At 41.4% G+C, this 26,292-nt stretch overlaps 2 protein-coding genes across 13 annotated transcripts in view; one reads left to right on the top strand and one right to left on the bottom strand.

The window, feature by feature from the left end:
- The window catches only part of CDC27 (cell division cycle 27), a 67,161-nt gene extending 54,661 nt beyond the window's left edge, over positions 1-12,500 (bottom strand). For 6 of the 9 annotated variants that reach the window (XM_050765776.1, XM_050765777.1, XM_050765778.1 and 3 more), the window contains exons 1-2: positions 12,339-12,500; positions 4,481-4,556 (exon numbers count right to left, since the gene is read on the bottom strand). In XM_050765776.1, the coding sequence (XP_050621733.1) occupies positions 4,481-4,556; positions 12,339-12,365 (103 nt within the window). In that variant the 5' untranslated portion in view covers positions 12,366-12,500. Of the gene's footprint in view, positions 1-4,480; positions 4,557-12,338 lie in introns of those variants that run through there. The other 3 variants (XM_050765782.1, XM_050765783.1, XM_050765784.1) reach the window with 1 other exon arrangement.
- Positions 12,501-12,521: 21 nt separating this feature from the next.
- MYL4 (myosin light chain 4) overlaps positions 12,522-26,292 on the top strand; it is a 35,091-nt gene continuing 21,320 nt past the window's right edge. The window contains exon 1 of one of the 4 annotated variants that reach the window (XM_050765790.1): positions 12,522-12,589. Coding sequence is in view for 2 of the 4 variants with exons in the window: in XM_050765785.1 (XP_050621742.1) it covers positions 21,878-21,960 (83 nt within the window). In the remaining 2 variants the exon portion in view is untranslated. The other 3 variants (XM_050765788.1, XM_050765785.1, XM_050765786.1) reach the window with 3 other exon arrangements.

Genomic DNA, 26,292 nt, shown 5'->3' with positions numbered 1-26,292 from the left:
AATACATGTTGACACAAGGTTTTCAGCTGTTTCTCTTTCTTTTCCTTTCACTAGTTACAATCCTCTTAGTCTCATAGAGTTCCATAGATAGCTATTACTTATGAAAAAAATGCACACACAACTTATGTCTGGTTGATTTTCTGAACATAACTCTTTTACACACAAACACACACACACATATATATCTCCAAAGACCTATCATAGTAGCTGCATTAATGTATTTTTTTCCTCATAGTCTAACACTATTTCTATTTGTTCTATAGCACTTATTTCTATTCATTCTTAACAGTTAATTAACAAAGGAGAAAAACTTTGGTCAAGGGGATCAGGTACTGGTGGTGGGAAGGAAAAATACATGCTTACAATGGGGGAAGGGAATTTACTGGAGGGAGATGGTAAAATTAGGACAGAGTTTTTCCAAAACAGCAAATCTCAACTCAATAGTGGACTGTGATGTCAATTTAGTGATTATCAGCCTACATTAAAACAACAACAAAACCACTCAAGGGAAAATATTAGACTGTATCATATCTAACAAGGGTAAAAAAATCTGGCCAGGCACAGTGGGTCATGTCTATAATCCCAGCACTTTGGGAGGCAGAGGTGGGAGGATTGCTTGAGATCAGGAGTTTAAGACTGCACTGGGCAACATGGTGAGATCTCGTGTCCTCAAAAATACAAAAATTAGCCGGGTATGGTGGCATGTGTCTGTAATCTCAGCTACTAGGGAGGTTGAGGTGGGAGGATTGTCTGAGCCTGGGAGGTCAAGGCTGAAGTGAGACGAGATCACATCACTGCACTCCAGCCTGGGTGACAGGCTATCTCAAAAATAAATAAATAAATAAAAATAAAAATAAGAAAAAAAGGCCGGGCACGGTGGCTCAAGCCTGTAATCCCAGCACTTTGGGAGGCCGAGACGGGCGGATCACGAGGTCAGGAGATCGAGACCATCCTGGCTAACACAGTGAAACCCCGTCTCTACTAAAAAATACAAAAAAATAGCCGAGCGAGGTGGCGGGCGCCTGTAGTCCCAGCTACTCGGGAGGCTGAGGCAGGAGAATGGCGTAAACCCGGGAGGCGGAGCTTGCTGTGAGCTGAGATCCGGCCACTGCACTCCAGCCTGGGCGACAGAGCGAGACTCCGTCTCAAAAAAAAAAAGAAAAAAAAAAAAAGAAAAAAAAACACCACAAAACCCTGAAAAGTCACTGTATTAGGATATGTTAGGGGAGACAGGGAACCTGTAAAGGACTTTCTATGTGCCAGAAACTACAGCAGACTCTTTATATATTTTACTGTATTTAGTCCTTAAAACTAATAGACATTTCTCTTCTATTTTAAAGATAAGGAAAATAAGGCTCAGAATGACTTTTGATTAAGATGAAATGGCAAATGAGTATCTGAGTTCAGATTCGCTTTTCTTTTCTTCTTTTTTTTTTGAGACAGAGTCTTGCTCTGTTGCCCAGGCTGAAGTGCAGTGGCGCGATCTCAGCTCACCACAACCTCCGCCTCCCAGGTTTAAGCAATTCTCCTGCTTCAGCCTCAAGAGTGGCTGGGATTACAGACATGCACCACTACGCTGGCTAATTTTGCATTTTTTAGTAGAGATGGGGTTTCTCCATGTTGGTCAGGCTGGTCTTGAATTCCTGACCTCGGGTGATGCGCCCACCTCTGTATCCCATATTCTCTCTTATATCATTCTGCTGTTGTTTCTTTCTGATCCCACAGTCTCAGGCCAACTATAAATCTTGAGAGAAAGACAAATGTGCAACAAAGAACCAGTGAAACTGAGAAATTATTTCAAGAATTTGACTTACAGAAGATCCTACCATCAACTGCTTTAGCCTCATGCCTTGCTGGATGTCTTTCTCCAAATATAGAAACTGCTACTAGTGACATAGGAGGCCCTTGAGCAAACAGGTAACATCTAGCATATCAACTGATATTGTCCAGCCAAGAAAACAATGTTGCCAAGAATTCTGAGGTTGGTTCAGTGGGAATGAATACTATAATGGATTAGTGATGGCTACTATGGTTGCAAATCAGAGAAGTGGTAAGTATTTGCTACCCTTGGTAAAGGGGAATCAGACAGATCTACTAGTTACTGCCTGTGGACATTAGTCTCAGTTCTCCATCCGGAAAATGGCAATAGCAATGTCTATTTGACAGGATTATTGAAGATTAAATTAGTAACTAATATTAAATACTTAGAGTACCTAGTATACAGTAGGAAATCAATAAATGATAAAATTATTGTTATTATTATTGAGCCAGGACAGTATCTGCTCTTAACTACAATTAATTCTAAAATCTTTCCTCATATAAATATGGTTAAACAGAGGCTGGGCGTGGTGGCTCAAGCCGTAATCCCAGCACTCCAGGAGGCTGAGGCGGGTGGATCACTAGGTCAGGAGTTTCAGACCAGCCTGGCCAGCATGGTAAAACCCTGTCTCTACTAAAAACACAAAAGTAGCCGGGCGTGGTGGCGGATGCCTGTAATCTCAGCTACTCGGGAGGCTGAGGCAGGAGAATTGCTTGAACCTGGGAGGCAGAGATTGTATTGAGCCAGAGATTGTACCATTGTACTCTAATCTGGGCGACAGAGTGAGACTCCAACTCAAAAAAAACAATATGGTTAAACAGAATGGTTAGATTCTATACTGAAAGAAACTAACATTTACTGAGCAACTTTCCAAGTGCCAAGCATTGTATCAGGCACATAAATAATGTGGATTAAACAGCTTTATGTGGACTAATCTGGGAATCTTGCCACCAATTCTATGGGAAAATCTAATTGAATTCTAAACCATGAATTTACAATTTTTAAAAGCCTAACTATAATAAACTAGAAACTGCCTATTCTTTAACAATAAACAAATACAAAAAGGAAATACTAGAAATAGAAGACAGTGGTCGAGTACAATGGCTCACATCTGTTACTCCAGCTCTTTGGGAGGCTGAGGCAGGAGGATCACTTCAGTCCAGGAGTTCAAGGCTGCAGTGAGCTATGATTGTGCCACTGTACTCTAGCCTGGGCGACAGAGTGAGATTCTGACTCAACAAAAAGTTTTAAAATATAGCAAAATATGAGGCCTGCCTAGGTATCAATGAAAATATATTTAAATAGATTATTCACAGTAAGTATCACTTTTGCATAAGTGAATGGAGTAGATTAATCTATTGTATAATCTTCTTTCTCAGTCTTTCATTCCTTCTGATCTGTCTAATCTTTTCATTGGGACCTTAAATTCCTGCTGCCCAGATCTTCCTCACTTTTCTCACTGAATTCCCATTCTCCACCCAGGACCTGACAGCTCTCTCACACGAACAGTAATCACCTTACACCCCACTATCTCAGAGACAAGGTAAGACTGGTTTTCACTTAACTTCTCAAAACTACTTCCAAGCATTGATCTTCGTCCTTTTGTAAAATTTCCCGCCCCTGAGGTTTAGGCCTTGTTCTCCCAACTCTCGGCTACTAAACGCATACTGTTTGACTTGTAAATTCCATTTAAAAGTATATAACCCAAGGAAATGACTCAAAAGGAAAAAAAAAAAAAGCTGTATACAATGATCTACATCAGTATCTTAGAAAGGGAATTATAATAATGACAGAAACAAAACATACATTATCAGTGGTGTTTATTAAGCATTTATTACCAAGCCAGATGGCTAAGGGCTTTAAATATACCATCTCATCGAATTTTTCAATTCTAAGAGGCAATGATTATTTTATAGACGAAATACCTGAATTTTCAGATATTAAAGTAACTCGTCCAAGGTTATAAAACTGTACATTTAAGTGACAGGTCAGGATTTGTTCCAAGGCTACAGGGTCTAAATCCATGTTCTTCACCATAGAATACAGACTATTTTCTTAAAAAAAACAAAAAAAACAAAACTATGTGGCATAGTGGCTCATGAGTATAATCCCAGCACTTTGGGAAGCCAAGGCAGGTGGATCGCCTAGCTCAGAAGTTTGAGACCAGCCTGAGCAACATAGCAAAATCCTATCTCTACCAAAAAAAAAAAAAATTAGCTGGACGTGGTGGTTTGTGCCTGTGGTTCCAGCTACTTGGGAGGCTGATGTGGGAGGATCGCTTGAGCCTGGGAGGTAGGGGTTGCAGTGAGCTGAGATGGTCCCACTGTACTCCAACATGGGTGACAGAGGGAGACCCTGTTTCAAACAAACAAACAAACAAACAAAAAACCCCAAAACAACAAAAACCCTGGGGAAAAAAAAAACCTACAGATTGAAAAATGATTAAGTAAATCATAGCATATAAACCTGAATCAACTCTACATAGCTATTAAAAGTAGTATGTAAGGAAACTACACAAATAAAAAGATTTTATGAACTAGTGTCAATCAGAAAGAAAAAACAAGAGAATGATATCTAGAATCTTGTTACAGTGATAAAAAGTTATGGAATTTCATATATGTTATTCATATATCATTCTACAGCAATGAATAGATTTCAAACCTTCTGCATAAAGGCGTTCTGCGAGGAAAACCGCATCTCGGTAAGCATAGTGGTTTAGTGCTTGCCATATAGCAGCCTGCAAATGGAGGAAAAAAGAACATAAATATACATACAGACAGACTTTCAAGGTAACTACTAGCACAGAGCCTTATATCGAATACTGAAATTAATACTCCTAATTTAAGTGATAAAACCCCAGTGCCCACAGAGCAGAGTGTGCTGGGTAAGGCTCTTCACAGGGTGGCTCCTAACACATCTGAATTTCCTCACTTAACTCTCTGTGGACTTGTAGGCTTCCGTGCCTTTGTACATCCTTTTCCTCCACTGGGCAATGTGGGCTCCCCTCACCAATCTCCCCTTATAAATTGCTCGTCCCTAAAGATTCAGCTTAAATAACATCTGCCCCCATAAAGCTTTCCTGGCTGATGTCAAGCCATTTCTTTTTTAAGATACCTCTTCTAGTAAAGCACTCACAACATGGTTACTTGTTAACAGGACTGCCAACCCTACTAAACTACAGACCCTTAGCAGCAGTGGTTCTCAACCACTTTATGCGATATACACGACAGAGATATTAAAATGTATGTCATCCTCCCACAAAAACTTCGCTATCTATTACCTTTAATGCCACTCAATTCTCATCCACTCCAGGAAGCATATTGGAATGCAAATGAGTAAAGTTATCATAGGAATAACCTTTAATTTTTTGAATATATGTTTTCTCTTTTAGAATTATGAAACATATAACCTAAAGCATATATGAGATAGAAGGACATTTTAAGTAACAATAATCAAAAACATTTAGGCCCATGTACTCACCACCCAGCTTCAGAAATAAAGTATCTCTGAAACTCCCTGTGCACTCCTTGTTGATAACAAAACCTCTCCCTGCCCCAAAGAGGAAACCACCACACTGAATTTTCTTGACCTTTCTCTTGGTTTTCTTCACAATTTTATACATTTGTACATATCATCTCTAAGCAGTATAACATTTACTTCTCCCTGTTTTTGAACTTTAAATAAATACAATCATATTGTATACATTCTGCTATGATTTGCTTTTGAAATCCGATGTTTTGAAAATTCATTCTTGATGTGTGTAGCTAGAGTTCATTTGTTTTCATTGCTGAATAAATAATATTTCCACTGTATAAATATATCGAAGTCCTAAATGTATTTTATCTATTTCACAGCATGTGGACATCTGTGTTATTTCTAGGGCTGTTTTTTTGTTTTGTTTTTCCAATTATAACAATGCTGCAACTGTCTTAGATTCATCTCCTGGGGTACATGTTTAAGAATCTCTTCAGCCCATTTACTACTAAAGGTGTGAACCTTTAGTCCCAGTGACTCAGAAGGCTGAGCTGGGAAGACTGCTTGAGTTCAGGAGTTCAAGGCTATGATCATACCTGTGAATAGCCACGGGAGTGCAATAGGAGCAAGACTCACATCAAAAAACACAAAAAGAATCTCTCCAAATTAGAATATATATTTAGGAATAAAATTACTGGGTTGTTGAATATGCATATGTTCATCTTTACTAGGTAATGTCAAATCATTTTTAGTAATAAACTACTTTTGAGATATCTCACACCTGATCATGATACAAGTGTTATTTTTTACTTTTAGCACATACACCAGCTTATAATTTGTTGAATAATGCAATAAGGTTACAATGGAAACCAGTAAAATCTGGTTACTGATCACTAGCTAACATTGTACCAGTACATCTAAATTATATTAAGTGATTAATATGCCTTAGATACAGTAAAGACTCAATAAATTTTGTTGAACAAACAAGTAAATGTTTAATAATTCCACAATGAGTATTATTAATTATAATTTAAAAAATAAAAGTAGTAAATGACTTAGCCTTTTCTATTTCCTCAAGAAAGAACAGAAATGAACTTGGTTTGGGGTCTCCAGAACCTCTTGTTTAACCTTTGTTTATATAGCTTAAATTTTAAAAAGTCTCAAAGACGTCTAATTTTACCATTCCTATCTAGATACAAGGAAAAAGATGAGATTGGGCTCCATTATTATACACTCTAATTGCACCAAGTACCTTTCCTTTGTAATACTTCCCACTGCTATAATTATGTATTAATTTAGGAGAGTATTTGAGTGATGTTTTCCTCACCATATTATAAACTCCACAAGGTAGGGGCTACATCTGTTTTTGCTCACTATTATACTCCCAGCATCTATTATGTGCTTTTAAAGCAGGTGCTTAGTAAATACATGTTGAATGAATAAGCAAATCATCTTTAACTTCTGGCAGTCTTCCGTTGTTGACACTCTTATACGTTAGTCTTAGCATTAAGTTTCTTTGTATTCCTAGATGCATATCTAATAATTAAGAATCTCTGGGAGTCTCTATTGAAAGAAACTCTGTGATAAATAGAATTATTTTTTCATGCAAATAATTACCACCTAATTACTCCTTTATGAAATCTGGGATTTCCTAAGAACTTACATGTTTAATTTTGTTGTAAGTGAAAGAAAATGGTGAGCAGAACGAAGATACCAAAGATTTGATGTTTGGAGACATGCTCAAATTTGTGTACCAGCACTTCCAGTAGTGGGACTTTGTGGGAAATACTCAACTTTTCTCAGCCTCAATCTCTTCATCTGATAAATGGAGTTTATTTCTTAGAGTTGTTTTGTGGATGAAATGAAATGATCCATTAATAATGCTCCTAGTATACTGTCACACATTAAGCACTTGGAAAACCTTTTTCTTGCTAATCTCTTAATATAAAGAAATTCAATAAATATGTAGTTTCCGTTACATAACATCTCCCCAGCATACCTGCTACAACTGCTTATTTTGCAACATATAAGCCACAAAAGACTCAAATGATTTATCAGCTATTTTACTACTATGGACCACCAGGAAAATTTCACACATATATACTAAAGTCATAAAGTCCTAGAACTTCGAAATTTTTTCTGTCCTTTTAAAATTAAAGAAATGGGGGCAAGGGCTGGGTAAAAAAAGAAGGAAAAAAGGTATCATATTCAAGAGTTGTATCCATTTCTGACTTAAAATCAAGCTTTGCTAAGAACATCATTCCTTTAGCACCAATTCTTAAGAGCATCAGAAAAAACCTTCCATGTAGAGAATCTCACATACTGCTTCCATCCTGCTTTGCTCAATCAATTCTAAGATCCTGACTGACAGTGTCTCTTGTGCGGGGATTGAGGGGAGAACAGATTATTCTCTAACGCACTACAGATTAGTAGCTGATGATGAACAGGGCTAAAATCAGCACCTCTGCCCAACTGATGGTGTGGGCCTTCCCCTAAAAGAACAACACCCAGTGCATTACCGCTAGAGTTCTACAAATTAAAGCCAGATGGGTAAAATGCTGCTAAAAGAAAGTTATGAAGCCAAAAAGAACAACACTCCTCTCCATCTCCCCTAAAAAATGTTTCAGAGAAATCCGACTGGTTAATGAGTTAGTCCCCAGGTGCACTAATTTAAAAGATAAATAAACAACAGTTTAAAGTTGTAAAATTCCTTACCAGCTAGCTATTCTTAAATATAAAATATTATTTAAAATATAAACAAACCTCTATAAGTTGTACTCAGACTTAAATGTAATCACTATAAATTTTTCTTTTCTTTTTTTTTTTTTGAGACAGAGTCTCACTCTGTCGCTCAGGCTGGAGTGCAGTGGCCTGATCTCGGCTCACTGCAAGCTCCACCTCCCGAGTTCACGCCATTCTCCTACCTCAGCCTCCCAAGTAGCTGGGACTACAGGTGCCCGCCACCACGCCTGGCTAATTTGTTTTGTATTTTTAGTAGAGACGGGGTTTCACCGTGTTGGCCAGGATGGTCTTGATCTCCTGACCTTGTGATCCACCCGCCTCAGCCTCCCAAAGTGTTGGGATTACAGGCATGAGCCACTGCACCCAGCCTTTAATCACTATGAATTTTTTGTTAGAGAAAGCTTATTATAAAAAAATTTTATACTTGTTTTTGTTAAATATTTTATACATTTTGTGTTCTTGTTTTTATCAAAAAAGCTGTCTTTTTTTTTTTTTTTTTTTTTTAAAGAGATGGGGTCTCCCTATGTTGCCATGTTGGTCTTGAACTCCTTGGGTCAAGTGATCTGTCTGCCTCAGCCTCTAAAAATGCTGGGATTACAAGCGTGAGCCACTGTGCCCAGTCAGCTGCCTTTTTTTAAAGACCATAAAAGAAATGGATAATAAAGGCTTCAGACAATGCAAGAAAATATAAAGAAAAAAAAAGTCACTGTTGAAATTTCATATTATACATTATAACTGAATTTCCAGGATACTGATTTAGTTTAGATGCACATCAGTGGTTCTTTCTCTGGGCAATTTTGCCTTCTTACTCCAAACTAATGCCCCAACATTTAACAATGTCTAAAGGGTATTTTTGGTTGTCACAAATGGAGGGATCATCCAGTGGTTAGAAGCCAGGGATGCTACAAAACATTCTACAATGCACAGCTTCCAACAAAGTATTAGCTTGCCCCAAATGTCAATAGTGCCCAGATTAAGCAGCCCTAGTCTACGTGATCATGCAGTTGGACTATTCTACTAGTCTGTATGTCTAACTCTTGTCTCGTCCTCCGTTTCCAACAGCACCAGATTAATATTCCCAAAGTGGTGCTTTTATTACATAATTCCTCTGCTCAAAAACTCTTCTGCTCATATAATGGTTATTCATTACCAATGTACATTAAATCTAAATTGCTCATTGAGTAGCGAAAATATGTTACTCTTTGAATCCATTTTTAAAAATTTTTTTATTTATTTTTTATTTTTTTTATTATACTTTAAGTTCTAGGGTACATGTGGATAATGTGCAGGTTTGTTACATATGTATACCTGTGCCATGTTGGCGTGCTGCACCCATCAACTCGTCAGCACCCATCAACTCGTCATTTACATCAGGTATAACTCCCAATGCAATCCCTCCCCACTCCCCCCTCCCCGTGAATCCATGTTAAATGCTGTCCCTGAACATTTTATCCCCAGCCAAAAGTACTTCTTCACCATCTAATGATCTCTAAAATAATATCATGTATATGGTACCCAATTGCTATATTGCTTATTAAATCAATTTTTGAAAGGCTTATTTACAACTTCATCCAACACTCCTGTGAAGTCTTGCTTCACCCGGGAATAATTGCTAAATCTATATAAAATCTCTTTGCTTCTTTTTAAAAAACCAATTTCATCAGATGACTTCTATAAATATCCAAAAAGCTCTCACTGAAGTCACTTAGCCTAGTGTGTCTTTCCAAATAGTTACTATTAAAAATAAAGGAACTGACAGAACTTCTGCCTCATATTTGAGACTTTTATAAGGACTCAAATATAAAGTAATACTCTTCTGAGAAGTAGTAATTTGAGATGGAGTTTTAATTTAGGCATATATGGTATATCAGCCTGGCCATTCTACGTTAAAACTTTCAAGAAAAAAAAATGCAGAAAACAGTTGTTCATCTTTTCTGTGAACTTCTTCCTATGCCTAGTAATACCATCAACTCTGAGGCATTCCAAGAAAGAACAATTTTCCAACTTACTCTCACTGCTTTCCAAATACATGCAATCAGTCATCATAGTTTTTTGTTTTTGTTTTTTTTTTAAATAAAGACAGTATCTTATATGTCTGTCCTATTTTTATTCTCTTCCTAATTCTTTCCCATTTGCAGCACTATCCCTGATCATTGATCTTTATCATTGTAGTTAAAGTTGCTTGTTCTTCTCACTGCTCCAAATCCCTTCTTGAATGGCTTCTTCTTATACTATACAACCAAAATTTTTACCTAGTTATATCCTAAAACTTTCTACCACTATCTCAAAAATCTAATGGACAATGCTAGTATGAAAAAGAAGCAAATTTGACATTTAAGCCTTAAAAATATTGAAGTGTGTTACTGCTAAGAGTACTTTAAGGGCAAATAGGAAACCTAATGGGTACTATCTAGAAATAGGATACATATTCCTTTTCTTTTCCATGCTTTTATTATTTATTTATTTATTTATTTATTTATTTATTTATTTTGAGACGGAGTCTCACTCTGTCACCCAGGCTGGAGAGAAGCGGGACCATGTCAGCTCACTGCAACCTCCATCTCCTGGGTTCAGGCAATTCTCCTGCCTCAGCCTGCCGAGTAGCTGGGATTACAGGCGCCCACCACCACGCCCGGCTCATTTTTTAATATTTTTAGTAGAGACGGGGTTTCCCCGTGTTGGCCAGGCAGGTCTCGAACTCCTGACCTCAGGTGATCCACCCACCTCGGCCTCCCAAAATGTTGCGATTACAGGTGTAAACCACCGCGCCCGGCCTTCCATGCTTTTATAAAGTCTGAAATTATTATTAAATGGTGGTTATCGTCTATCAGTGCAACTAGTTTATCACTTTAGAAGACTTCTGGGGCCAGAGAAGGCAAAAAAAAAAAAAAAAAAAATCATTATTAAAACAAAATTACAAGAATATGCAACAGAAATTAAATAACTTGAGTAATCTGCTTATCTATTTAAGTTCATGTTAGGCCTTAAAAAATTATATAATTACCTCATCTACAGCCAGAATAAAAAAAAAACCTTAAAAGAAACTATGCTGGTAAAAAGAAATAGCTCTAGAAAAACCGATACAACTTACAGACAGGAAAATTTCGTAAGATACAATCTTAACGTTTTATTAATTCAAACACTAATAGCTGCTATATGTAAACAGCTGGAGAAGAAGCCAAACTAGAAGAAATGAGTATTTCATGCTGTTTAGAAAAATGAAATAAATATGAAAGTAGTGACATAATAAAATATTTACTATTTGATACCTCAAGCCTTTTAAGGGCAATATGAAGGAATTTCTAAAAATCGGTTTGCTTTATAACTTCAAAATAAAGTCCAAGACTCAATGACAGTGGTTGATAGAAGTCAATTCTGATCAAGTCAAAGATCACATGGTGGGAGGAAGTCTCCCAGACCTGGTCCATTACCAAGGCACAAAAGATTCAGTTTCTCCAGATGTCAGAGGGGAAAATGACTTGGCACTGCATCACAGACTTAAAATGCAATAGGGTTCCTTTAATGCAACACAGCACTGTGCGTCAAAGCATACCTTGGTGTAAGGGCAGTGAAACAGACACAAACACCACTATTTGTCTTTCATTTCCTGAATGCCTTATAAACATGCACAACAAAATGCTCCTGATCCCCATCAGAGAGGATGAAAACAACCCAGATATGCCCTTTCCACCTCCTCCCCTGGTATTGGTGCTTGCACCTCAGCACTGAGGCTTGGAGTTGTCTTCTCAAACCATCATTGTCCGGTGGGAAATTCACCGAGAAAGGAAACGTGGGAGAGGAAGTCTGTTACCAAAATAGAAATTAGTATTAAAGACACCGATCCTACTCTCCCTCCACTCTCTCACATAAGACAAAAATAAAAAAACCTCCGCAAACTTGCCCTACCATCGCGAAGATCATACAAGCTCCGATCAAATGTGCTTCTCGATCATCTTTTAGGCAAGAGAGCGCCTGGGGTGCGTTTTCGGCCCCTCATCTCCCAACCCCAGTCAAGCCAGGCCCCTGGGCTGACAGGAAGGGCTGGCCGGACGTTGGCTCGGACGGGAAAGACGGTTATTCTCGCCGAAGCCGCTCACACTAAGGGTGAAGTAACGTAGGGCCAGAGGTAACACGGCTTAGGCTGCGGGCAAGGCCTCCGAACTGACGGAAGATAGGCAGGACTCGGCAGCAAGGGAGGCGGGAGAAGCAGCCGGGCCTAGGCCGCACCAGGCCGCGGAGTGGCCCTACGCTGCTTCCCGACTGAGGCTGCAAGCCAAGCCTCAGAGAAGAGGGTTATCATTACCTGAACGGGTTCCTGCAGCACCGTCATCCTCGAGGCTTAGGCCCACTTTCTGCAGTGCCTCAGGCCCCCCCGGTAGCGGCTCCGGCCCGGCCAGCCCCGGCTCATTTAAACTCACCAGCGACCGTTACCGGGGGATGGGGGAGGCCGAGCGATTGCCGAGTGCTTCCGAGCGGGACACGGAAATTCCCGAAGTGGAGAAAGCCGAGCGGGAGCCAGACGGAAAAGCCCGAAAGGGGTCGGAAATACCCGAGGTGGGTCGACGAGAGAGAAAAATCGTTGCCGGAAATTGTCGAAGATTCCCGGAAACTACCGAGTCTAACCCAAAGCGTAGGTTTTCTTCTCAGCCACGCCTTCAGTCACGCACACCACGCCCAATCGGCCGTCCCAGGGCTGGGCCACGCCCAATCGGCAACCAGCAGGCTGGGCGTGGCGTGACTGAGCGGCCCGGGAGCGTTACGTGGCGGGGCTGCAGGGTGGATTCGCCACTCAGCCCTTCTGGGTTAATTGATGTGCTGTAGATTATAAAGCAAAGGGTGAAACAGCAGAGTTTGGGGCAGACTTTAATGAATCAACAAGTATTTGTCTATTGAGTTTAGATCATTCGTCCATTCCAGAAGTATCTACTCACGGCTCTGGGGAAAGCTAAAGAAATTTGGAAAGATTGCCACTCCAAAGATATTAGGATAGCTTCTGTCCTCAAGGAGGTTAAGGTCTATTTAAGGGAAAAGCAGTGTAACAGAGAACGCTATATTATGTGGTGCCTATTATAAGTAATATAAAAATTCAGAGAGGGAAATTGTGTTAAGATGAGGAAAGTTTTATGGAAGGAAAAAAAAGTTTAAACTGGAGTTTGAAGGATGGGTAGAATCAGAGGAAAAATAAGTATAGGAAAGTGAAGGAAGGAAAAATGAGATCAGCCTGCTAAGAAGGCATTAATTGGAAATAGTTACTTAGGTGAAGAGATCATGGAAAAACTCAATAGGCCGTTAGAAATTTTTATTTTTGATAGGCGAGGCATTCCACTGTGGTGGGAAGAGTAGGGGGTAGGAAATTCAGAGGCCTGATTTTGAATTGTATCTTTAGCACTAACTAGTCATAGGTCCTTGGCAAATTACAACCTCTCTGAACTTGTGTTTGCTTAGTTTGAAAAAAAAGGATTAAGGGAATTTGATGTATTACAAGTGTGGCTGTGTCTAGCACGCAATGTAGACTCTCTTGTATTTCCTTTCTGCTCCTCCTCTCCTCCGAAGGAGAGTGAACTAGGGAACGGTTTACATTTTGTTTTTCAGCAGAAGAGAAAAACGGTTTTTGAAGGTTACTCTTCTAGTCAGGAGTTCTCTAGGCTAGATGTGAGACTCATGATATATTCCATTGCTTGGAAATTTCCCTTTGGGTGATGTTGGAGGGAGATATTTTTTCTTCCATTTTTAAAAACAAGGCTGACAGAGCTACACTGCATCTTTTTCCACCGCCTTCTCTTGTCACTGTATATGTACTTACAGCCCCTCAGAGGGCAGGTGCTAAGGTGATTTTTGGCTGCCCTGTGCCCAGTTGCTTCAGTGGTATTATGCTGGATGATTTGAGTGGTAACAGCCTTTTATGCTGGCCTAGAAAGTAATCATTAGCAATTTAAAGTTTAAGTTAAAATAAAATGAAAAATGAAGTTCTTCAGATGCCTTAGCCACATTCCAAGGATTCAGTAGCCCTGTATGTGGCTAGTGACTGCCATACTGGACAGTCACACAGTTATAGAACATCACCAGCATTGGCTTGACTAGGGCTGAAAGACTCAAGATGGCTTCACTCACATGCCTAGGGAGTCAGTGCTAACTATTGGCTGGGTCCTTCATTTCTCCTCCACATGACCTCTCTTTTCACATTGGCGTCTTATCAGTCAGTAGTCTGGCTCCAGCTTCTTGACTTGGTGGCTGACAACGAAGTGGGCAAAAATAGAAGCTGTGAGGCCCCTTAGGCCTAGGCCTGTGACCATCCCTTCTTGTTGGGCAGAGTAAGACTCAGAGCCACCCTGGATTCACCAGGAGGAGAAATAGAGTCTACTTCTTAATGGGAAGAGTGGCAAAGTAACACCACAAAAGGCATGTGCCATGGGAGGGTTTTTGGGTGATCTTTGGAAACAATCTACCACGCTAGGCATGAGACAAGAGTATCTAAGATCGGGAATGGAAGGAAAGGGATAAGTAAGACCTATCACTCTTAAATAAATGTGACCCTTTTAACTGAACACGGCACTCCAGATTTATTCTGATTAATTCAGAATGCAGTTGGACTATTATTATCTGGACACATCTATGAAAGTGGACTACAGTTGTATTTACATTTTTTTTTTCTCTCCGAGACTGAGTTTTGCTCTGTTGCCCAGAGCTGGAGTGCAATGGCGCGATCTTGGCTCACTGCAACCTCCGCCTCCTGGGTTCACGCAATTTTCCTGTCTCAGTTTCCCAAGTAGCTGGGATTGCAGGCACGCACCACCATGCCAGGTTAATTTTTGTATTTTTAGTAGAGACGGGGTTTCACTAAAACCGGCTAGTCTCAAACTTCTGACCTCGTGATCCGCCCATCTCAGCCTCCCAAAGTGCTGGGATTACAGGCGTGAGCCACTGCACCCAGCCTGTATTTACATTTTTTAGCAGTCACATAACACTGTTTGCTCATGCTAAACTTGTGTGGTCATTTACAAACTCAGCTGTTTTTCACACAACATGCTGCCAACCCAAGTCTTGTATGTGTGCAGCAGAGTTTTATAAACCTAAATATAGGACCTTACCACAGAGGATACATAAAGATGATACTTTGTGTGTGAAAATATGAATCTGCAGTCAGCATTTAAAGAGTCAGATGCTTGACACTCTGGCTCATAGGCTTAGAATTTGCCTAAAAGCTTTTTTTTTCTTTTTTTAACCTAAAAAAGAGCATTTCCTGGCTGGGCAAGGTGGCTCACACCTGTAATCCCAACACTTTGGAAGGCCGAGGCGGACGGATCACCTGAGGTCAGGCGTTCCAGACCAGCCTGACCAACATGGAGAAACCCCATCTCTATTGTAAAGACAAAATTAGCCGGGCGTGGTGGCGCACGCCTGTAATCCCAGGTACTCAGGAGGCTGAGGCAGGAGAATCACTTGAATCTGGGAGGCGGAGGTTGCAGTGAGCTGAGATTGCGCCATGGCACTCCAGCCTGGGCAACAAGCACAAAACTCCATCTCAAAAAAATAAAAAGGCCGGGTGTGGTGGCTCATGCTTGTAATCCCAGCACTTTTGGAGGCCGAGGCAGGTGGATCACTAGGTCAGGGAATCGAGACCATCCTGGCTAACATGGTGAGACCCTGTTTGTATTAAAAATACAAAAAATTAGCTGGGCGTGGTGGCGGGTGCCTGTAGTCCCCAGCTACTTGGGAAGCTGAGACAGGAGAATGGTGTGAACCCGGGAGGCGGAGCTTGCAGTGAGCCAAGATCGGGCCTGAACTCCAGCCTGGGTGACAGTTGACAGTGTAAGACTCCGTCTCAAAAAAAAAAGAAGCAGCATCACTTTTCTGACTGTTGTTGACCACGCTAATATACCTGTTGTGGTTTCTACTCATCCACAGCAAAGCCACATTGTTTGAAGTACTTTGATGGGGTATTTTGGAGCGTTTTTACTTCCTTCTCTGCTCCTAATTGACCTACTTAAGCTCATTATTCATCAACCATTTGGGCATCCTGCTGTCATCCATTATCCAATATGTTTGTCTAGTGAGTGCAGTTGGGTTACAACAGCATTATTCCAAAAATGGAATTGGAAAATTATTTTTTCTCCTAAGTCTGCTTCTTGGTCTATTTCATATTCAGTCAAATTTGGAGGCTGGCATTTAGGGAACTATTCAAAAAGCTAGACTTGGTGTCATTAGCAAAACGTAGGTCCCGCTGAAACATAGCCCAGAGTAAGTGTACTCTCCTGAAGTCTTTCAGTCCTTCTGGTCTGTACCCTTCATTTTGTCCCTGTTGCATGTGGTCTCACGGCCTCCTTACCTGACCTTACACCCCACCACCCCCACCCCACCCTCACCATGTTTACTCCTCTTTGGTCAAATCATCCCCTTCTTTTGGCTTCTCTAATGACACCATCTCCTAGCTATCATCCTACTGCTCTGTTTTTGTTTGTTTGTTTGAGAGAGTCTCGCTCTGTCACCCAGGCTATAGTGCAATGGTGCTGTCTCAGCTCACTGCAGCCTCCATCTCCTGGGTTCAAGCAATTCTCCTGCCTCAGCCCTCTGAGTAGCTGAATTTACAGGTGTGTGCCACCACACCCAGCTAATTTTTGTATTTTTAGTAGAGACGGGGTTTCGCCATGTTGGCCGGGCTGGTCTCAAACTCCTGACCTCAAGTGATCTGCCTGCCTCGGCCTTCCAAAGTGCTGGGATTATAGGCATGAGCCACCACGCCTGGCCTACCGCTCTGTTTTTTAATCGGTTTCCTGTGCAGCTCCTCTGCCAGCCCCTTTAATATTAAGCGTGCTTCAGGGACTTGTTCTAGGCCTTCTTCTTACCCACCCTACACATGCTTCTTAGGCAAAACCTTTCTTTCTTCCTTTCTTCCTTTCTTTCTTTTTGAGATAGAGTCTCGCTCTGTCACCCAGGCTGGAGTGCAGTGGCACAATCTCAGCTTGCTGCAACCTCCACCTCCCGGGTTCAAGTGATTCTCCTGCCTCAGCCTCCCGAGTAGCCGGGACTACAGGCACACGCCACCACGCTGGGCTAATTTTTGTATTTTTAGTAGAGATGGGGTTTCGCCATGTTGGCCAGGCTGGTCTCCTGACCTTAGGTAATCCACCAACCTTGGCCTCCCAAAGTGCTGGGATTACAGGGGTGAGCCACCATACCCCACCCCTATCCATTCTTGTGGCCCCAGTTTCTCATCTACAAATGGTTCCAAAATTTGTATCCAGCTAGACTACTTCTTAGAGCTCCAGGCCCAAATGACTAACTGCCAAGAGGACATCTTCATCTGCATGTCTCATAGGTACTTTGTTCGGAATGGAACGCCTCATTCTCTTAAAATATTTCCTATCCCAGTTTAAGACATCACCATCTTTTCCTTTGCCCAGAGGATTAGATAAGGGTTAGTTTAACAAGGTTTGTACAGATTTCTTTCAGCCTCAACTCTGTCTCTGGTGATAAGAATGGCTTTCTCCTGGTATAAGGAGGGCACCTTTCACATGGGAGTTTTATCTCCTGGTTTCAGTAAGAAAAAGGAAGGCCAGAGTGCTCTTCTTGCATATGCTATTTTTCAAGTGTATATTATTCTCAAAATAATCCTTATGCCAAAGTGGCATATCTCAGTGTGGCATATTTTGACTCTACAACTCCAATATCTAGTCACGACGACCTGCCAATTTTACCTCCTAAATATATCTTCATGTTTCTCCCTGCCTGTATCTTACCTACCTCCAAAAATAAGTCTGATCATGTTAGGACTCCTCTCCCTGTCTTCCCCCAGCCCCCAAATTCAGGACTTACCTTCAGGTCTGGTACCTGCCTCTTTATTCAGCCTTATCTCACTCATCTCTCGTTTATAGTCCACCTTCCAACTACATAGAATTTTTTTTTTTTTTTTTTTGAGACAGGGTCTCCCTGTGCCACCCAGGCTGAAAGCTTACTGTAGCCTTAACCTCCCAAGCTCAAGTGATCCTCTCACCTCAGCTTCCCCAGTAGCTAGGACTACAGGTGCATGCCACCACGCCTGGCTATTTTTTGTATCTTTGTGGAGATGGGGTTTTGCCATGTTGCTCAGGCTCTTCTTGAACTCCTGAGCTCAAGTGGTCCACCCGTCTCAGCCTCCCAAAGTGCTGGGATTACAGGCGTGAGCCACCGTGCCCAGCCCCTTCATGGAACTTTTTTTTTTTTTTTTTTTTTGAGACAGAGTCTCACTCTTGTCACCCAGGCTGGAGTGCAATGGTGCAATCTCGGCTCACTGCAAACTCTGCCTCCCGGGTTCAAGCGATTCTCCTGCCTCAGGCTCTCAAGTAGCTGGGATTACAGGTGCACACCACCACGCCAGGCTAATTTTTTTTTTTTTTTTTTTGAGACGGGGTTTTGCTCTTGTTGCCCAGGCTGGAGTGCAATGGCGTGATCTTGGCTCACCACAACCTCTGCCTCCCGGGTTCAAGCGATTCTCCTGCCTCAGCCTCCCGAGTAGCTGGGATTATAGGCAGAGACCACCATGCCTGGCTAATATTGTATTTTTAGTAGAGATGGGGTTTCTCCATGTTGGTCAGGCTGGTCTCGAACTTCCAACCTTAGGTGATCTGCCCGCGTCAGCCTCCCAAAGTGTTGGGATTACAGGTGTGAGCCACTGTGCCCAGTCAGGTATTTTTAGTAGAGACGGGGTTTTACCATGTTGGCCAGGCTGGTCTCCAACTCCTGATCTCAGGTGATCCACCTGCCGTGGCCTCCCAAAGTCACCCACTCTGTTGCCTCACAGGTTTTGCAAGTACTACACTTTCTCCCCAGAACCCTCTAAATTCTACTCTTCATCTTAATTCTATTCTTCATCTGACTAGCTCTGCTTATCCTCCAAATATACTTCTTCCAGGCCTTTTCTGCTCCTCTGGGATAGGTTGGCTCTCCCTGCTGTTACTGTAGTGCTACCAGACTTGTCATTACTCCCATCACTCTTTGCTGTAATGACCTGTTTAATTGTCTACTTCCAGTCTAGCCTATAAGCTCCATGAGGGCAGAAGCCCTGTCTGCCTTGCTCCCTGTGTATTCTCCACTCTTAGTACAGTATCTGGCATATAATGGGAACTTAGTATTATTTGTTTAATGAATGAATAGAATAAACTCACTCTGTTCCTAGTGTTATTTTTGTTTGTTGATTGACGTTATAGACTGGTGGCATCTCCTCAAAATTCATATGTTGGAGCTAACCCCTAGTGTGGCTGTACTTGGACATGGGGTCTCTAAGGAAGTGATTAAAGTTAAATGATATCATAAAGATGGGGCCCTAAATCGACAGAATTAGTGTCCTTATAAAAAGATGCACCGGGAAGTTTGATCTCTCTGTGGGCCTTCACCAAAGAAGGGTCATAGGAGGACACAGGGAGAAGGCCAACATCTAGGAAGAAAGCCCTCACCAGAATCTGTTTTGCCAGCACTTCTAGCCTCCAGAACTGTGAGAAAATAAATCTCTATTGTTCAAGCCACCCAGTGTGTGGTAGGTATGTTGTTATAGCAAGCCCAGGTAGACTTATATAATTGATTATTCTGTTTATGTCTTGTCTCCCTAATGCAAGGGCTAAGTCTTATATTTCTCTATATTGTTCTTTGAAAAACACCACATATGTAGAAGATTCTTAAGAAATATTGACTGAGTGATTAAAGTGGAAGTATTTCTACATATTATTCTTTCTTCCTGAAATATAATTCCCTTACTCTTTGACCAGTGAAATTCTATTTATCCTTCAAGCCTCAGCTTCAGTATCATATCCTCAGAATATTCCTGGACCTACCTAATTTAAATTCTTAGCTCTACTCTGTTATTCTCTCTCATGACATTTTTGTTCTTTTCTTTCATAGTATGTATGGTAATTTTAATCATATTTGTTTAATATAAGCTGCATTGAAGGCAGGGACCTTGGCTTGAACATTGTGTCCCCATCACCTAGTTCAGTGCCCTGCACAAACTTTATAAAATATATAAATATTTTTTGATCTTGTTTCGCTAAAATACTCTATTTTGAACTTGTTGTTTCACTAAAATATTGTAAATATAGAAATATTTTTGAAATATCTGATGATTGAATGACTTGGTCACTTCATTTCATCTCACTGATCTGAACATGATGCCTTTTTTTTTTTTTGACTCCCCCTTTCTGGGCCCAGAGAACATGCTGGTCTTGCACATAAATCCTTAAGGGATTTTTTTTTTTTTTTTTTTTTTGAGACGGAGTCTCGCATAGTCACCCAGGCTGGAGTGCAGTGGCGTGATCTCAGCTCACTGCAAGCTCTGCCTCCTGGGTCCACGCCATTCTCCTGCCTCAGCCTCCCGAGTAGCTGGGACTACAGGCGCCTGCCACCACTCCTGGCTAATTTTTGTATTTTTAGTAGAGACAGGGTTTCACTGTGTTAGCCAGGATGGTCTCGATCTCCTGACCTTGTGATCTGCCCGCCTCAGCCTCCCAAAGTGCTGGGATTACAGGCGTGAACCACAGTGCCTGGCCAAATCCTTAAGGGATTTAAAGTCGAGGCAGTATCTGAAGTATTGAGACTATTCAGAAAATGCATCTTGAATGAGATGAGCTCTGAGATGTGCTAAATGGCCTATGACTAGGGGGACTAGGGCTGACTCAAAAGCACAGGGAAATAAACTACAGACAGCCCCCAAGTTACGATTTTTTGACTTTACGATGGTGTAGAAGCAATATGCATTCAGTAGAAACTGTACTTCAAATACCTATACAACCATTCTGTGTCTCATTTTCAGTACAGTATTCAATACATGAGATATTCAGCACTTTATTATAAAATAGGATTTGTGTTAGATGGTTTTGCCCAACTGTCGGCTAAGGTGAGTGTTCTAAGCACGTTTAAGGTAGGCTTTGCTAAACTATGATGCTCGGTAGGTTAGGTGTATTAAATGCATTTTTGACTTGATATTGTCAACTGATGGTGGCGAGCATCTGTAATAAAGGCAGGAGACTGTAAGCAAATTAGCTTGTCTGGACTGGAGGCCTTATAAGCTTGGTTGAAATGATGGTGTTGCAGACAGCTGATAAAAACCTTTGGGTTCCTGGCTGATGACTTTAATTTTGATAAAATAGACCGAAGGAGCTGTTGATGATGATTGAGCTGGAGAGTGACCTCATGAGACCAGAATTTGAAAAAGATTATGCTAACAGCTGAGGATTATGTGCATCAGAGGAGAGAAAGACTAGGGGCTGGGAATGTAGCAGAGAGGCTGCCAGGGAGTCTGGGCAACTCTCAATATTCACTACTCTAGGATCCTAGATGGTTGAATCTGAAAAAAGATAGAAAATTTAAGCAGTTTCGAGTTACTAATTTAAAATGAGAAATACTCTTATCCAGTTCCTTGTCCTGAAGGCATTCAGTTTCTAATCAGAAGACTGCTTACTGAGTACAGACTTAGAACAAAAAGAGTAAATTTAATGATCTTAGTGGCTATTGTCTCTTTTTTTCTCAGAAGTGACGTATATACCTGACTATTAGATAAAAAATATCTATAGCATCTGGAGTAGATGCCCACCAAATAATAGATTATTTGCTTCTCTCTTTTCTAACTAGGCTCTAAGCAGCCTCATTTTTTTCTCTGGGTAAATTGCGGAGCGATGGATTAGACACAGATTGATTGTATTTTAGTATTAAGTATACACTGTAGTTGTCTTGAATAGACTTTGATTTTGTTACAGATACGTGATTTGGGAGATAGAGGCTGATGTACGTTTAAACCAGACTGAGTTTGGAGAGCCTCAAATGAGAAATATCCAAAGGTTAATTGAAAACGTGAAGCTTGGCCAGGTGCAGTAGCTCATGCCTATGATCCCAGCACTTTGGAAGTTCAAGTCAGGAGGATCACTCGAGGCCAGGAGTTCGAGAACAGCCTGGGCAACAAAGTGAGACCCTCATTTCTACAAAAAAAAAAAAAAAAAAAAATTAGCCGGGCATGGTTGTGTATGCCTCTAGTCCTAGCTACTTGGGAGGCTGAGCTGGGAGGATCACTTAAGCCTAGGAGTTCGAAGTTGCAGTGAGTTAAAATTATACCACTCTATGGCCAGGCACAGTGGCTCACGTCTGTAATCCCAGCACTTTGGGAGGCCGAGGTGGGTGGATCATGAGGTCAGGAGATCGAGACCATCCTGGCTAACAAGGTGAAACCCTGTCTCTACTGAAAAAAAAAAAAAAAATACAAAAGTTAGTCGGGCGTGCTGGCAGGCACTTGTAGTCCCAGCTACTCGGGAGGCTGAGGCAGGAGAATGGCGTGAACCTGGGAGGCGGAGCTTGCAGTGAGCTGAGATTGTGCCACTGCACTCCAGCCTGGGCAACAGAACGAGACTCTGTCTCACACACACACACACACACAAAAATTATACCACTGTATTCCAACTGGAGAGATAGAGCAAGACTTTGTCTCAAAACAAACAAACAAAACAAACCCACAAAAACAAACAAACAAGGAAAGAATTTGGGACTGGAGAGAGAGTTTTCAGGCAGAACTAAAAGCATCTTTTAGTTGTGCACCTTCTTTCTTTCAGTTGTATGATCCTCCCACCTTGGCCTCCCAAAGTACTGGGATTATGGGCATGAGCCACTGTGCCCAGCCTGCAGGTACTTTTACTAAGATGAATAAGAGACCATCCCTGGCCCCAAGAAGCTCACTGTCTGGTGTAGAGGATACAGACATACAAATACGTACCTTTAATATAATGATAAATAGTTTCACAAAGATTTTACAAGGCATTACATTAACAAATGTGTGCCTGTAATCCCAGCTTCTTGGGAGACCCTGTCTCAAAAAAAAAAAAAAAAAAAAAAAAAAGTACCTGCATTCTGTAGGTGCTCAATACATGTTAGTTGTAGTAAACTCTTTTTTTTTTTTTTTTTTTTTGAGACAGGGTCTCTGTCACCCATGCTGTAAAGCAGTGGTACCATCTCGGTTCACTGCAACCTCCACTTCCTGGGTTCAAGGGATCCTCCCACCTCAGCCTCTGGAGTAGCTGGGACTACAGGCATGTGCCACCATACCCGGCTAATTTTTGTGTTTTTTGTAGAGACAGGATTTCACCATGTTACCCAGGCTAGTCTCGAACTCCTGGGCTCAAGCGATCCACCTGCCTTGGCCTCCCAAAGTGCTGGAATTATAGGTGTGAGCCACCACGCCTGGCCTCAATAAGTGTTAGTTGAGTGAATGAATGAGAGTAATCTGAATGAGGGAGAGGAGAGTTGGTGGCAGAACTTTGGTGTTACAAGCATAGCAGAGAAGGCCCAAAACAAGCACACTAGATCTAGTCACAGGGAAGTCACTGGTGGTGTGCTAGAGAGGAAGTCAGAATTCAAGAAGTAAAAGAGGAAGTCGATGGAAAGGGAAACTGAAAAAAGAGAATAACCTTTAGCATTAAAAATATATCCCCAATTGCTGAGAAAGGATTTGGGCTCTTTTTGCTTACTGAGAGCTACTCATGCTGTGGGTTCCAGGGCCATCTCTTTCATTGATGTCTCCTTGCTTCCTTGCCCTGCTTGGGGGCTAGGCTTCTCCCTGAGAGAACCCGTGTCAGTTCTGCCAGATGTCTTAGCAGCTGCATTCTAGTCTCAGGTCGGTCATCACTCAGTATGACATTAGGCAAGTCACCTCCTTCTCTCTGAACCTCTGAAGTTCCTTGTAGCTGTTAGCATATCTGGGATGATGCAGTTTGGATGACTGGTGAGGATTCCAACTTGCTCTCTGCTGCTTTGCAACTATAAATCTCTGCCAAACACCAGCTATCCTGCCCTCTGCTTTAGATCCCTAGGTAGACTCTAACCCACCTTAGGCAGGCCCCCTCCCAGTGTCCTTCTCACAGGATTCAGTTCACACATACATCACTAGGCAGCACTGCCTTGATTGCAGTACAGAAATGAGCTTCAACCATTTAAACAATTGAGCAATGAGGCCGAACATATAGCATTCTCCACCTACACTAAAGCAGTCAAGGAAATGAAGTTTGAGAGGATGATTTAAAGTGTTGGCCAGGTGCTGTGGCTCATGCCTGTAATCCCAGCACTTTGGGAGGACAAGGCAGGCGAATCACTTGAGGTCAGGAGTTTGAGACCAGGCCGGCCAACATGGTGAAACCCTGTCTCTACTAAAAATACAAAAATTAGCTGGGCATGGTGGTGGGCACCTGTAATCCCAGCTACTCAGGAGGAAGAATTGCTTGAACTAGGGAGGTGGAGTTCGCAGTGAACCGAGATCGAGCCATTGCACTCCAACCTGGGTGACAGAGTGAGACTCCGTCTCGAAAAATAAGTAAGTAACAAATAAAGTGTTGTGATAGCTACTTTTACTGTGGTCCTTCAACTTTGATATTAGACACCTTTCCCCTCCTTTTCTGCTTTCATTTTTGGTGTTCTGGGCCTTATGAGTTATTGAGCCTCCAGGTTATTCATTGCTTTTATTTTCTCCCTCCTTGGTGGGAAGGATTTTTATATACAGAGGATTGGGTTAATAATTCTCCTGATTTATGGCCTTCTTTCTTCAGTAGTCCATGCAAGACCTTTCTTGTTTAATTACTTATTTATTTTATTTTGTTTTTATTTTTTGAGATGGAGTTTCGCACTTGTTGCCCAGGCTGCAGTGCAATGGCACGCTCTCTGCTCACTGCGACATCTGCCTCCCAGGTTCAAGCAATTCTCTTGCCTCAGTCTCCCAAGTAGCTGAGATTACAGGCATGCGCCACCACACCTGGCTAATTTTGTATTTTTAGTAGAGACGAGGTTTCTCCATGTGGTGAGGCTGGTCTTGAACTCCTGATGTGAGGTGAGCCAACCGCCTCGGCCTCCCAAAGTGCCGGGATTACAGGCGTGAGCCACCGTGCCTAGCCAGATTACTTATTTCTTTTCTTTTTTTTTTTTTTTGAGACAGAGTCTCGCTCTGTCGCCCAGGCTGGAGTGCAGTGGCCGGATCTCAGCTCACTGCAAGCTCCGCCTCCCAGGTTCACGCCATTCTCCTGCCTCAGCCTCCCGAGTAGCTGGGACTACAGGCGCCCGTCACCTCGCCCGGCTAGTTTTTTGTATTCTTTTAGTAGAGACAGGGTTTCACCATGTTAGCCAGGATGGTCTTGATCTCCTGACCTCGTGATTCGCCTGTCTTGGCCTCCCAAAGTGCTGGGATTACAGGCTCGAGCCACTACGCCCGGCCTAAAATTTTTAATATTTAGCTCAATACACCCAAAATGTTATCATTTCAACATGTAATCAATATGAGATATGTTACATTCTTCTTTTTCTTCTTTTTTGAGATGGAGTCTCATTCTGTTGCCCAGGCTAGAGTGCAGTGGCTCGATCTCGGCTCACTGCAATCTCTGCCTCAGGCGTTCAATGATTCTCCTGCCTCAGCCTCCTGAGTAGCTGGGATTACAGGCATGCGTCACCACGCCCACTAATTTTTGTATTTTTAGTAGAGACAGGGTTTCACCACATTGGCCAGGCTGGTCTCAAACTCCTGACCTGAAGTGATCCACCTGCCTTGGCCTCCCAAAGTGTTAGGATTACAGACATGAACCACCATGCCTGGCCCACATTCTTTTTTTGTACTTCAAAATCCAGTATGTATTTTGCTGTTATAGCATGTTTCAGTTTGGATGGTAAATTTTCATTATAAACACTTAATCTGTATTTAGATTTCATAAAATGCACAGTTGAAAAAGTAGATTCATATACCTAAGTTGTTCCAAGCATACTTAAAAGTTTTCTAATAATCAGATATCAAAAAAGTATTTTTCTTTAATGTTCACATGCAAACTGACAAAACTACTTCATATTAGTCATATTTATTTTAGCAGAATTGACTTGACTTTGAAGCAAAAACATATCAGTTTTAAAACTACATCTGTCCAAGTTAAGTGAATTCACTAACTCTTGTGTCAACTCAGTATTATTAACATGAAATTCAAAGAGGTATTGTATAAATTGAAAAAGCAACTCTAAATTTTTGATTTAGATATATTAATATCAACAAAAAGCAACTCTAAATCTATTAATATCAACAAAGCATTCTTTAAACTTTTCTTGTTTATGTAGCCAATTTACATAATTCTGTTTATTACAATTAGAATCTTCTGCATACTTAGGTTGAAATAATGTGTATTGATTTGTATTGTGAAAGGTTTCAGTTTGAGCATAAATTCTTTCACCTGTCTAGATAAGTCAGAGATGGTTTCTTTCCTTGAAGCTTAAATGTATTTATTTAT

The sequence above is a fragment of the Macaca thibetana genome, chromosome 16 (assembly GCF_024542745.1).
Source record: "Macaca thibetana thibetana isolate TM-01 chromosome 16, ASM2454274v1, whole genome shotgun sequence".
NCBI lineage: Eukaryota > Metazoa > Chordata > Mammalia > Primates > Cercopithecidae > Macaca > Macaca thibetana.
This window is presented reverse-complemented; position numbering and strand designations above follow the sequence as displayed.